At 58.8% G+C, this 12,124-nt stretch overlaps 1 protein-coding gene across 3 annotated transcripts; it reads right to left on the bottom strand.

Moving 5' to 3' along the window:
* Positions 1–687: 687 nt before the first annotated feature.
* NRBP2 (nuclear receptor binding protein 2) lies at positions 688–8,065 on the bottom strand. 3 transcript variants are annotated; one of them, XM_010375284.2, is made up of 18 exons: positions 7,698–8,065; positions 7,090–7,212; positions 6,912–7,013; positions 6,719–6,808; positions 6,496–6,536; positions 6,301–6,395; positions 6,160–6,183; positions 6,007–6,090; positions 5,873–5,928; positions 5,670–5,765; positions 4,531–4,663; positions 4,315–4,417; positions 4,171–4,221; positions 3,962–4,097; positions 3,076–3,129; positions 2,916–2,979; positions 2,768–2,823; positions 688–2,678 (listed from the first exon to the last, which is right to left on the bottom strand). In XM_010375284.2, the coding sequence occupies exons 1-18, from the start codon at positions 7,818–7,820 to the stop codon at positions 2,610–2,612; spliced, it is 1,500 nt and encodes a 499-aa protein (XP_010373586.2). In that variant the 5' UTR covers positions 7,821–8,065; the 3' UTR covers positions 688–2,609. The 3 variants fall into 3 exon arrangements, with proteins under 3 accessions (XP_010373586.2, XP_010373585.2, XP_030776981.1); XM_010375283.2 differs by having other exon boundaries at positions 6,496–7,013; XM_030921121.1 differs by lacking the exon at positions 5,670–5,765 and adding an exon at positions 5,480–5,641 and having other exon boundaries at positions 688–2,823; positions 2,916–3,129.
* Positions 8,066–12,124: the final 4,059 nt, after the last annotated feature.

Genomic DNA, 12,124 nt, shown 5'->3' with positions numbered 1-12,124 from the left:
CATTGCAGGACACTGGTGAAGAGTTAACCCATGCTGACAGCTGGACCATAAGTCCAAGAACAAGTAACCTGGGCAGGGGGCTTGCACAGTGGGGGCTCCAGAAGAAACTGAGCAGTCAGTTATGTGATGAGTCCTAAGCTGTGAGAGGATGCTCATGCTTTTGCAGGAAAGTCTAAAGATGAATCGATGACAAACACATATAGAAAACCAGGCAAACAAAAAAAAAGGCAATTATTAACTCCAGGGAAAACAAAAAGTTGTGTAAGAAATGCCATCCTAGAACACCCTGTTCTCTCCTGTGACGTGGTAATGAAGCTGTAATAACACCCATGCAGCTGTGATGCCCGTCACACTAGAACGATGCCGCATCAGGAGATTGAGGCAGGTGACCACCCTCCTCCCAGAGGATGCTGGCTGGGGACACCTAATGTGAAAAAACTAATAAACAGAACTAAAAGCTCATGATTTTGAAAAACATGGATTTCAAATGCCTGAAGAAACAGTTAAGAGAGTTGAATTTGGAGAGGATCAGAGTAGGAGCCTGCATTTATTATTTATTATTGGCCTCAAAAAAAAAAAAAAAAAAAAAAACCCATTCTACTTTAAAAACAATACACATAAAATTCTGAAAAGATAAAAGGAAGAATTCAACAGAGACATGATTAAGTGCAGCAATGGTAGTATTGATGCTTTTAAGTTCAGTTTAATCAGTAGTACAATGTTAAGTGTTTGCCACTGAAACCATTTAGGACCGTGCGTAATCAGACAGTTTCACATGAGAGTTTCCATCTAGGATATGGAGATTATTTTAGATTGCTAATTTTGAGTTGGAAGGTGTGAGAATTAGAATAATTTTGTAAATCGTATTGCAATATTTAAGATAACTGAGATTCACTATTTTGCACATTTAATTTATTTGATAAGCGTTAGTAAGTCTTGCTTTGGTTTTTGGCTTTTGGTTGGGATGCTGTGGTCAGCAGAATGCCACCCTTCCCCAACAAAAGAGTTTCCTTCCTGAATCCCTGGAACCAGTGAATGTTAGTTTACATGGCAAAATGTGTCCTGCAGATGTGTTTAATATTAAAAACCTTGAGGAAGGAGATTATCCTGTATTATCTGGCTGGGCCCAACCTAATCTCATGAGTCCTTAGGGACAACCTTTCCTGTCTGCAGAGAACCAGAGAAATGTTTCGTGACACAGACTGAACCTGCTAGCTTTGAAGATGGAGGAGGAGGCCAAGAGCCAAGGAATGTAGGCAGCCTCTACAAGCGGGAAGTGGCCTTAGTTTACAGCCAGCAAGAAAGTGGGGACCTTGGCCCTACCACTGAAAGGATGTGGATTCCGCCAGCAGCCTGAAGAAGCAGGAGACAGAGTCTCCCCTAGAACCTCCAGGAAGGAAGGCAGCCTGCCAGCCTTGATTCTAGTCCAGTGAGACCCGTAGTCAGACTTCCAGCCTACAGAACTGCAATAAATTTGTGTTGTTCTAAGCCACTAAGTTTGTGGTAAATTTTACAGCAGCAGTATAGCACTAATACAGTGGTGTGCCTTCCTGGTTTGACATTTGAAATGCTTTTAAAAAGGCATGATTGTGCTAAATTTATACATACAATTTAAAACGTTTAAGGCCATTTCACTAAGTTTGGAATTGGAGGAGAGGCAAGCCAAGAATCAAGAGGCCAGGAAGGCAGGGGTAGAATCCATGGGGGCATAGAAACCTGTAAGACTGAACCAGGAGTGCAGTGGGAGAGAGGCAGGGAGCCAGGAGCTGACATCCTCAGAGGCCCAGGGAGCAGCTGCCCCAGGGAGGAGGTGCGGGAGGTAACACAGAGAGGGTGTGAATCTGAGGAGCAGAGAGGATGTGGGGGCCCTGACCTCTCCAGGCCAGGGAATGCAGGAGAGAAAAAGCCCGTTCGGGGGGCTGCAGTGGCCAGAGGAGATCTGTAGAGGGGCTGCAGGTTCTGGTCTCGGGGTGGGTAAAGGGTCAAAGAGGTGGCTCCAGGGCAGAGCTGTGTGGGACCAGGGGCTTTGCTGATGACAGCCTCAACTCCAGACCTCTCTGTGGTCTGTTTCTCCTGCCAGGTCCCTGTTGTGCCCAGTGCCATGCCTGACACCTGCTGGTGTGTCACCTCTGGCTTGCTGTGCAGGCTCCTTGTGTGGGTCTATGGTGCCAGCCAGGGATGGCTGCTCTCCCAGACCCCATGGAGCAGTTCCCTGGGCAGAGGTCTGTCCAGGGCTGACCCTCACCCCCAAGCCCCAGAGCTGGGGCTCCCTGCAGGGCAGCCTCCTGCATGCTGAGCAGGCAGTGGCCCTGGCCAGGCAGCCTGGGTAGGAACTCAGGGTGGAGAATGGAGAATATGGGAAGGAGTCTTGGGGGCAACCCTGAACCTAAGGACCTGGGAGGCCTAACGGCTCCCCCACACCCACCCCCCAACCCCGCGGCGCCCGAGGCAGGGTCAGCCCCACTCTCAGGAGGTGGGGGTTTCTTCACTAGCAGGGCCTTTGTGCTCCCAGGCACACGGAGGAGAGCAGCCCCGCGGTGCTGGGGTCTCCCCAACATGGCCTGCCTGGGCAGCACCCCGGCATGGTCCCCAGGGGCTGGGGTACTGGGTCAGGCCTGGGCCCCACGGTACTTCAGGAAGGTGCTCTCCAGGAAGGCGGCCAGCTTCATCCGGTCGTCCTGCGGAAGGAGGGAGGCATGGGGGACGGAGGGGCACGGCCTGCCCCGCTTGCCCCCTCCGCCAGGCCACACTGCACCGCCCAGCGCACCTCATGGAGGAAGCCGTAGTGCACAAGCTCCGAGGCGAGGTCCTGAGGGCTGTCCGCTGTGGCAACGGTGTAAGGCGAGGCATGAGGCCGCTGAGCCACCCGCTGCCCGGGGTCACCGCCCGCCGCCCAGGTCCCTTGCCCAGCCTACTTGGGAGCAGGTCGTAGGTCAGCTGCCGGTGCAGCCGGTCCTCCAGCACCAGAAGCAAAGTGAGCTGGGGAGGCGGCGGGGCGTGGTCGGCTGGAGGTTTGGGGGTCTGCCACGCTCCCGCCTTCCCCACAGCAGCGCTGCCCTCCCAGGCCCCGCTCACATGCCAGCGCGCCTTGTCCTCGCTGCTCTCCAGGTTGCACTGCATCTGGATGACCTGCAGCGGGGGAAGGCCGGGACTCACAGACCCAGCGGCGAGACCACATGCCGCGGCCCCAGAGGGGCCAGGAAGGGACAGCAGAGATTGGAAAGGGGGGAATCTCTAAGAGGAGCCCATCTCACTGCTAGTGGCCTGGTGAGCTAAGGAAAGCTTCGAGAAGAGTCGACATTAGGTGCTGGGTACTGAAGGCTGAATAGGAGCTTTCACCGCTGAGAGAACAACTTGAACAAAGAGGGAACTTGAGCACGGGGAAAGGGAGGTTGGGTGAGACGGGACTGCACCGAAGTGCAATGTGCCTGCAGGACCAGGCCTCCCAGCGCCTGGGCATCAGCTGAGGACTCCCATGATCTCTGCGGGCAGCCAGGAGCAGGCAGTTTGCCTGCTAGGACATAAATTCTGGCTGCACTGCACCAAGAGAGGCCACTGGCCAGGAGGCAGTGCTGCAAGAAAAGTCTGGGGAGACACCAGGACATAGATGTCCGGGAATCAGCACAAGCTGGGGGATGGGAGGGTAGGGGGGTGGGGGGAAGAGTGCTGGCAGGGTGGAAGAGCCTGGGCGAGTTCTGGAGGCAGGATGCTGGGAGTAGGTTCAGGGCAGGCAGCAGGATGCAGGGGAAGGATCTGAGGGGACAGGGAGCCTCCCGGAAAAGGAGAGTGTCCAGCCTGTCCTACAACCCCCATAATCCCCACAGGGGTCAGCCGGGATCTGGTCTCTGGCAGCCAGGAGGAGAGCTGGGCTGTGGGGACGCAGGCCCTGGGAGAAGGAACCTCTTATCAGGCTGCTAGAAGGTCTGAGGGATGGCACTGAGCAGCAAGAGAGGGGACTCACCTTTCTGGTCTCAGAGTCAAAGGGCTCTGGCGTCGGGGTCTTGGCCTTTTGGACCTCCTCCGGGGGTGGGGCTAGCACACGGGGCAGCCCCAGGGGCCGAGTGGCTGCAAAGTTCATCAGTGGGTAGATCCCATTCCTGGAGACACAGCGGGGTGACTGGGGGCTCAGGCCTGACAGCTGCTGGCCCCCAACCTTCCATCAGTTCTTACCTGACATCCTCCAGGAATTTGTCCAGCTCCATGAAGGAGACTTCCGAGTACCTGGCATGGAGGTGGGAGGCACGTGAGGGGCTGGCCAGGGGCGCGGGGAGGGGAGGCGTGGGGAGGGGAGGTTTCTGGGTGCTGCCTGCTCACCGCCACTGCAGCGGGGGCCTGCGGGGCCGGGGAAGCTCCGCCAAGACCGCGTGCAGGTCCATGGCCTTGGTCTTCTCCTCCACTACATTCTCAGGCATGAGGTCTGCAGCCACAGGAGCATCAAGGCGGTGTGCTCAGGCCGTGGGTCCTGCAGGGCCCCTTCCACATCCCAACCTCAGCCTCCCCGGCCACCCCCTGGGCTGGCCTGCTGCTCACACTGGTGCTGGATAAAGCAGTGGGCTGCTAGAAGCTTCAGCGAGTGCACCTCGAAGAGCACGCGGTGGAAGAGGAGGCTATGGGCAGAGGGCCGGCGGGCAGGGTCCCGGGCCAGGCAGCAAAGGATGAACTCCTGGGGCATGGGGAGGAGAGGCTGGTGGTGTGCAGGGCTCTCTGCTCTGGCCCCACAGTTCGAGGAGAGGTGGTCCCTGAGTTCTCCACATCCCTCCTCCTCAGGGACATACAGGACATGCAGGGATGCCCGTAGGGAGGAGTCCTGGCAGCAGCCAGGCCAGGACCTGGCCCTTTGGGCTTGAGGACAGCTGGGTTCTGGGATTGGAGCACCATGCTCTGCTTTCCTCAACCTCCCAAAAATCATGGGGAGTAGGAGCCATGATCTTTAAGTCACACCTGCAAGCTGTAGTCTTTTTTTTTTTTTTTTTTTGAGACGGAATCTCGCTCTGTCTCCCAGGCTGGAGTCCAGTGGCATGATCTCGGCTCACTGCAGGCTCTGCCTCTCGCTACCCATGGTCTTTTGATCGGCTCATCTCAGGCCCAACACTGGAGATGACCTTGCTGGTTCCCCACTCTCTCCACATCCATGCCCAGCCCGGCTCCAGCTCCCTACCAGCCCCATCCAGGCACCCCCATTTCCTGAGGCCATGGAGTTAAGTCTGGACTCTGAGCAGAGGGGCCTATGGATGCAGCTTCCATCCCATACCTCTTTTTGCCTGCTTGGCACCCACCATGTCCCCCCACAAGCTGGAGCCTCATCACCTCCTAGAAGCTTAAAGTCAAGGACTTGGAGTGAAGCAGACCCAGGTGCAGATGTTGGCTCCACCACTTACTCTAAAGCCTCAGGCAAAGGACTCATCTCCTCTGAGCCTCAGTTTCTTTATCTATAAAACGGGCATGGTGATAGCAGCCACAGAGGGAGGGTCTCTCTTGCCTTCTTGTCCTTAGAATGTGCTGACCCCTTAGGAACTTCAGGCCTGGAACCAGTATGTGCTTCCACTGAGGTCCTCTTTGCGGGGGTGCAGCCAGCTGGTATACCCCTCAGCTGCACAAACGGTGATGCTCTCCCAGGCCTGCCTGGAGCACAGTGAGCCAGCTGGGGAGGGGCAGGGCAAGCTGCTTACCCGCATGTTGGGGTCACTCAGTGAGTGCCTGGCGCGAGCAATGGCCTCCTCTGTGACCCGGGTGTCCCCGTTGGCCTGGATCTCCAGCACAGCCATCTGGGGCACAGAGCCAGGTCAGGCATGGGGAAGGGACCACACAGGTGAGCCAGGCAGGGCACAGCTAGGAGGAGGGCAGAGCACAAGGTGGAGGGCGGGGACAGTACCTCCAGCGCACACATCCCAAAGGAGAAGATGTCCACAGCGGTCCCATCGGCCACCTCTGAACGGGAGAGAACACAGGACGGATAGGAGAGAAGCACAGGGCAGGCACCGGGCGCCCAGACCCAGCGCCACTCACCGCCGTACTCTGGGGGGAAGAAGTGCAGGTTCCGAAGTTCCTCTCGCTCAGCACGGATGGGGCTTCGGAGATCATGCGGCAGCGCTGTGGAGGGCGCAAAGGCTGAGCGGGCGGGACCTCTCCAGGACCCCATCCCCCAGAGTCCGCACTTACCATTGGAGAAGATTCGGTGCCACACTGCCGAGGGGTGGGAGAAAGAGCGGATTTAGCTGCTGGGGCATCAGAACTCCTCTGCCCTTGGCTGCAGGCACCTTCCCCTGCCCCGTCCCCCGCCCAGCCCTGCCCCGCCAGCACCGGAGCCGATCTTGATGAGACCGTTGTGCTGAATGAAGATGGTGTCGCTGGTCAGGTTCCCGTGAATGATAGGGGGACTGCAGGCGTGCAGGAAGCTGCAGAGGTTGGGGAGGGGAGAGTAGGAGGAGCCGGTCAGGAGGCTCTGGAGAGGCGGGGGCTCAGCGGTGCAGCGCCCGGGCCAGCCCAGGCCCTCACCTGAGCGCGGACAGGATCTGCGTGCACCAGCGCTTCCAGGCCTGGCGGCGGACGCACGACTCCGTTGGGTGGGCGCAGGAGAGGCGGCTGGGCCTGCGGAGCCCGCCCCGCATCCTCGCCCAGTCCCTGTCCGAGGCCACTGGGCACCCCCTCACCATCCCAGTCCCCGAGGCTGCCCCAACCCAGTCCTGTCCCCGTGGCTGCCCCAGCCCGCTCCCCATACCCGGGCGTTCATGGCCTTGTGGTTCTTCTTGGTTTTTTTGAGGAATTGCTTGAGGCTGCCTGATGACACGTACTCTGTGATGAAGATGACCTGCAGGGTGCGAGCTCAGGATTTCCACCAGCTGCGGGTTCGTCCCCATGCCCACCCCACCTGGCTGTGGCCTCTGCCTGCCCGGGGCCTCGCCCATAATCACCCTCGCGCAGGCCTCGGAGGTATCCAGCCAATACTTGTGCAACTTCACGATGTTGGGGTGGTCCACCAACACCAGCTGCTCAAACACAGTCTGGATCTTCTCCTGGGGAGGGAGGGTGGTCTCTGGGTGGTCAGCAGGTGGTCACCCAGGCAGGATGAGGAGGGGGCAGCGGCCTCACCTCGTGCGCCGCGAAGGCCTTCCTGTCTCTGAAGCGGAGCTCATTCCACACCACCTCTACCCCCTCCTCCGTGTCCATGGCCAGGAAGGTGCTCTGAAGCCCTGGCATGTTCCCCTGGTTTACCTGGGGAGTGAATAAGGGGTTATGTGTGCCCTGGTGTGTGTCAGATTGCGGGTGAGGATTTGGTCCCTGTCCATACTTTTCCAGTGGGCCCAAGCGTGGACTGTAGGCCCTGAGCCACTCTGCGGGAAGGTGGGGGCTTGGAGGGTAGCTGCCCCCAGGAGCCAAGGGCTCCTATCCAAGGGCTGGGCTAAGGGGATTTGGAGCCGGTTTCAAGGGGTCGAGGGGGATCCCCAGGAACCTAGCGGCTGAGTCCAGAGGCATGGGGAGGTGGTCCTAGGAGGAGACTGGCCCTCAGGGAATCCCAGGGCGGGCGCCAGGCCAAAGGGGTCCAGGGGTGGCTGATTCGCTGGCCGCGAGGGACCGTGGAGAGGCTTCCAGGCGCGGCGCGCCGCGCTCTCCCAGCGCCCGCACGCCCCGCGCAGCCTCCAAGCCCCTCCGGCTCTGGGAGGGCGTTGTCACCCCGTGCCCCCGACCCCCGCGCCCACCTCCTCCCGCCGCTTTTGCCAGCGACCACAGGGGCTCTCCTCCAGGATGTCGCTCTCGTCCTCGCTCTCGTCCTCCCGCTCCCGCTCCCGGGCCAGCCTCGGCGCCGGTTCCGGGGCCGCCATGGTTCGGCCGGCCCAGGCCACCGCCCTCCGCGCGATCCGCCGCCGGAGCAGCCTCTCCCGGCCCGCCCTGGCCCCGCGCCCAGCTGCCCAGCCTAGATCCACCTCCGCCGCCGCCGCCGCCGCGAGCCCCAGCCCCGGCTCTGGGAATTGGGAGGGGCGGGTGCGCGGCGGGCGGGTGGGGGACGGGGGTGGAGCCGGCGCACCGTTCCCGAGCCGCGTGTGCCTGCCCGAGCTAGAGCAGCGCTTCCCTGCGAGCTACCGAACCCCGGCCGCGCCCAGGCCCCGCCCCTTCGGAGGCCCCGCCCCAGGCCCTGTCCCCTCCTCGTCCTCCAAGCCTCCTCCGCGAAGCCCCGCCCCACCCCCGCGAAGTCCCGCCCCATTTTGGTCCCCACCCCCGCCCGTTCCCAAGGTCCTCCGCGAGGCCCCGCCCCAGGCCCCGCCCCAGGCCCCGCCTCACCTCCTCGAAGCCCCGCCCCGCGCAGGGGAACCGCCCCCAAATCCCCGCCCCCTTGGAGGCCCCAACCCCGCGGCCACCCGGAGCCCGGAGCAGCCCACTGCTCTCGCCGTTGCTCCCCTAGGATCTGGGGGAAGACCTGGGGCATCTGGGGTTCCCCAAGCCCACGACACCCTCCAGCTGCAGGAGTCTCCGCGGGCTCGAAAGCGGGGCCCCGCTCTCCTGGCCACGCACTCATTCCTCGGCCGACCCCCATGGGACAGGTGGGTGGGACACCGAGGGCGGGGGGAAAGGCCCACCAGCAGGCTGACCCAGGCTGACTTTCATTGGTGGCCACAAATCTCTCCCTGGCCCGCCCGCCAGTGCCTCCTCCCGCCCACAAGCCCATCTTCTCACCTTCCAGGATGGCGATTTTCTCTTTTCTCCTCAAACGCGCCCCTCCTTTCCGCGGTTGGCTCCCCTGGGGCAGTGGAACCATGATGGGGGAGCCCACCCGGCTCACAAGGCCTCTCCCTCCGGAGGCCGCTCTGAGCACACCCTCCAGCCACGCTGACCACCGGGGCTCTCCCTGATTCTCACCTAAAACCCCCTGCAGCCCACAGCTCCCACAGCCTTCCCGTGGCCTCCTCCCTCTCTCACGGCGGGTCCTCATCCTTCACCTTCTCTCTCTGGAGTCCAAATTGGAGCTCCGCTACTCCCTTCCGCGCGCCTCCATGCGCTGGCCCTTTGGGACGCCTCTTTCTTTCTTTGGCAGATTTGCATCTGGCCCTGCTGCGTCCCCTGTGGCTGCTCTTTCCTGACCAGCCTTGGTCACCAGGCCCCCTGTGTGTGGCTTCCACCAATGCCAGATGATCCTACTGAGGCCTTCTGCAGTAAAGGTTTGGGGTGTTCAAATCCTCCACCCTGAAACTGGCCCTGACCAGCTCCTGAGAGACACCCTCTAAGCCCTTGGAATGTTCCACCTGATTTGAATGTCTGTGTTTATCTAGGCCACACCATAGTCTATGCTAAGCTTGTCCAATCCACAGCCCAGAGGGTGCATTCGGCCCAGCACAGCTTTGAACATGGCCCAACACAAATTTGTAAACTTTCTTGTTGAGATTTTTTTAAAGCTCATCAGCTGTTGTTAGTGTTAAGTGTATTTTATTTAAGTGTATTGCCCAGGACAATTCTTCCAATGTGTGCCAGGAAAGTCCAAAGATTGGACACCCCTGGTCTGTGCTAACAACATGGTCTACGGGGGGACCTTGGGCCATGTGGCATCAGCCTGACCTCTGCAGGGGCTGGAGGCCAAAGTCTGTGACTTGGGAGGTCAGCCATACCTGTGTGACCAACCCAATAAAAACCCTGGACACCACGGTACAGAGGGCTTCCCTGGCTGGTGGCATGCTGTGCTTATTGTCACACCTCAGTGCTGGGAGGTTGAGCACTGTCCGCATGCCTGCAGTGGGTGCGGACACCTGCAGACCTGTGCTGGTCTCTCTTGGGTTCTGTTCCGTGAGTCCTTGCCACTGCTGATTTTAATGCATCCATTGCTGTAATAACTGGTACCCTTTCTGAGTTCTGTGAGTCCTTATAGTGAACCATTGTACCTGAGGGTGGTTTTGGGGAGCCCCCAGTGGTCCCTTCTCACTTGGCACAAGGGCCTAAACATGAAGGCCCAGTAATTGGTCCCATTACCCTACCTCATGTCCCCTGCCCTCTTCAGCTGAGCCCACCCCAAGTACATGGCCCTGTGCCATTGGACATGACAGGCACTTCCCCTCAGGGTCTCTGCCCTGGTTATACCTTTGCCCGGAATGCCCTTCCCAAACATCCTCTGAGGTCACTTCCTGAGAGGCCTGCCCTGGCCATGAATCCTGACATCACAGTCCCCATCCCCTTTCCCCTGCTTGACTTTTCCTGGGGCATTCACCCCACCTGACTTGCATCTGGGTTTTTCTCATCTCTCTTCTTCACTGTCTGTGTCCCTGTTGCTATTCGAGCTCCCACAGAGCAGGAGTGTCTTCTCTTTGTCCCTGCTGTCTCTTTGTCTGGTGCAAGGACAGTACCTGGCACACAGCAGGCCCTCAGCAAACACTTGTTGAATGGATCTCTGGGTGGGCAGGGGTGCGTTTTGGGGGGTGTGGTCCAGAGAAGCCCCTGAAGACGTAAGGCTTGAGCAGAAGAATCTCAATGAATTTCCTCCCCTTTCTCCGCCCCCATAACCAGACACACATGTTCTGTGGTAGGTCACATAGAATCCCCCAAAAGTCTACATCCTGATCCCCAGTACCTAGGAGCACAGCCTTATTTGAAAAAAAAAATGGTCTTTGCAAATGTAAGTAAGTTTAGGATCTTGAGATGTTGGAGTGGGCCCTAAATCCAATGTTTGACGTCCTTATCAGAGAAAGAAGAAGGATACTTGGGGTGCAGAAAAATAAGGTAGACTGTCATGTGAACATGGAGGCCACCATTGGAGGGATGTGCCCACAGGCCAAGGCGTGCCTGGGACTGCCAGGGCCATGAGTGGTGAGGAGAGAGACCTGGGATGGATTCTCCCTCCTCAGCCCCAGCCCAAGGGGAGTAGCACATGCACCGGGCACGACCCCCACGGTAAGAAGAGTGACGTGACAACCGCTACGTGTTCGCGTACAGGGATGCTTCCCAGCATTTATTCCCTGACTCCACAGAGTGGGTCAGACTGCTGCCCGCCTGCGCACAGAGGCAGTGGCTGCTGCAGCATGCCCTCCCTGGCCTCACTCAGGCTGTGCCCCAGGGTGGGGGCCCACCCTCCCTTCTGCTTTGCCTCTGAGCTTCTCCACCCCTTGATCCTGCCAGGCCATTTGGATTTATTGGAAGTTCTCTAGGGCTGCTCTTGGCCACTGAGCCATCCACCCGCACTCTTAGCCTAATCTGTGAATTGGCTTTTTAAAATGTATTTTTTTTTTTAGAGATGGAGTATCACTCTGTTACCCTGGAGTGCAGTGGTGCAATCACAGCTCACTGCAGCCTCAAATTCCTGGGCTCAAGGGATCCTCCCACCTCAGCCTCCTGAATAACTGGGACTATAGGCACATGCCACAGAGCCCAGCTATTTTTTTTAAAACTTTTTATAGAGCCAGTCTTGCTATATTGCCCAGGCTCATCTTGAACTGCTGGACTCCAGGTATCCTCCTGCCTCAGCCTCCTGAGCAGCCGGGAGTGCAGGCGTGAGCCGCTGCGCCTGGCCCCTGTGCAATGCCTTGTGGTACCAACTGCAGGTTCGCTGCTCACTGCCTCCTCCTCTTCCGCCTTGCACATCTACTGGGGCTCCATGTTTGTCGCCTTAGAGTCTTCCTAAGCCTCTCCCTCCTGTGAGGCATGCAGGTGAGCTGTTCTCTGAATTCCTGCAGATTTCTTTCCCATCAGCAGGTGGACGATCCCCTGGCTTGCGGGGCTCAGGACTGCTGTCCTGGATGCCAGGAATCCTAGGGTGGGAGAAAGCCAGGGGGTCCCAACTCTAGGGGGTCAGAGGAGCACCAGAGGATCCCTCCCACTGTCTGTCCTGGTCACCCTGCCTCCTGGTCTCCCACATCATGTGCAGTCCCATGCCAGGAGTGTGGACTCGACTGGGTGACTTGCTTCCAGGGCTAGAACACAGCAGAGGCGCAGAGGCACTGGGCTAGTGCCTCCCAGATTGGGCAGTGGAGACAATGGCTTGCTGGCTTCCCAGCTCACTCCGAGCAAGGCTGTGAAGTGTACACACAGCCAGAAACAGCCATTTCCAGAGAACAGCCACGAAGGCCTGTGGTGGCCAACAACCAGCTTGGAAGCTGGTATGTGTGCACGTGTGTGTATGTGAAGTACTGATTAGGAATAATTATTTCCA

This window comes from Rhinopithecus roxellana, chromosome 17, assembly GCF_007565055.1.
Source record: "Rhinopithecus roxellana isolate Shanxi Qingling chromosome 17, ASM756505v1, whole genome shotgun sequence".
Lineage (NCBI taxonomy): Eukaryota > Metazoa > Chordata > Mammalia > Primates > Cercopithecidae > Rhinopithecus > Rhinopithecus roxellana.
Note: the sequence above shows the minus strand (reverse complement) of the source record. Positions and strands in the feature narration are given on the sequence as shown.

Bases quoted from the DNA above. Each gene is read 5' to 3' on its own strand.
- NRBP2 (XM_010375283.2), bottom strand. From the start codon at position 7,820: ATGGCGGCCCCGGAACCGGCGCCGAGGCTGGCCCGGGAGCGGGAGCGG. The intron at 3,130-3,961 runs GTGAGTCCCCTC...CCCCCGCTGCAG, and splicing joins TTGACTCTGAGACCAGAAAG to GTCATCCAGATGCAGTGCAA. The intron at 2,824-2,915 runs GTAGGCTGGGCA...CCGTTGCCACAG, and splicing joins GACCTACGACCTGCTCCCAA to CGGACAGCCCTCAGGACCTC.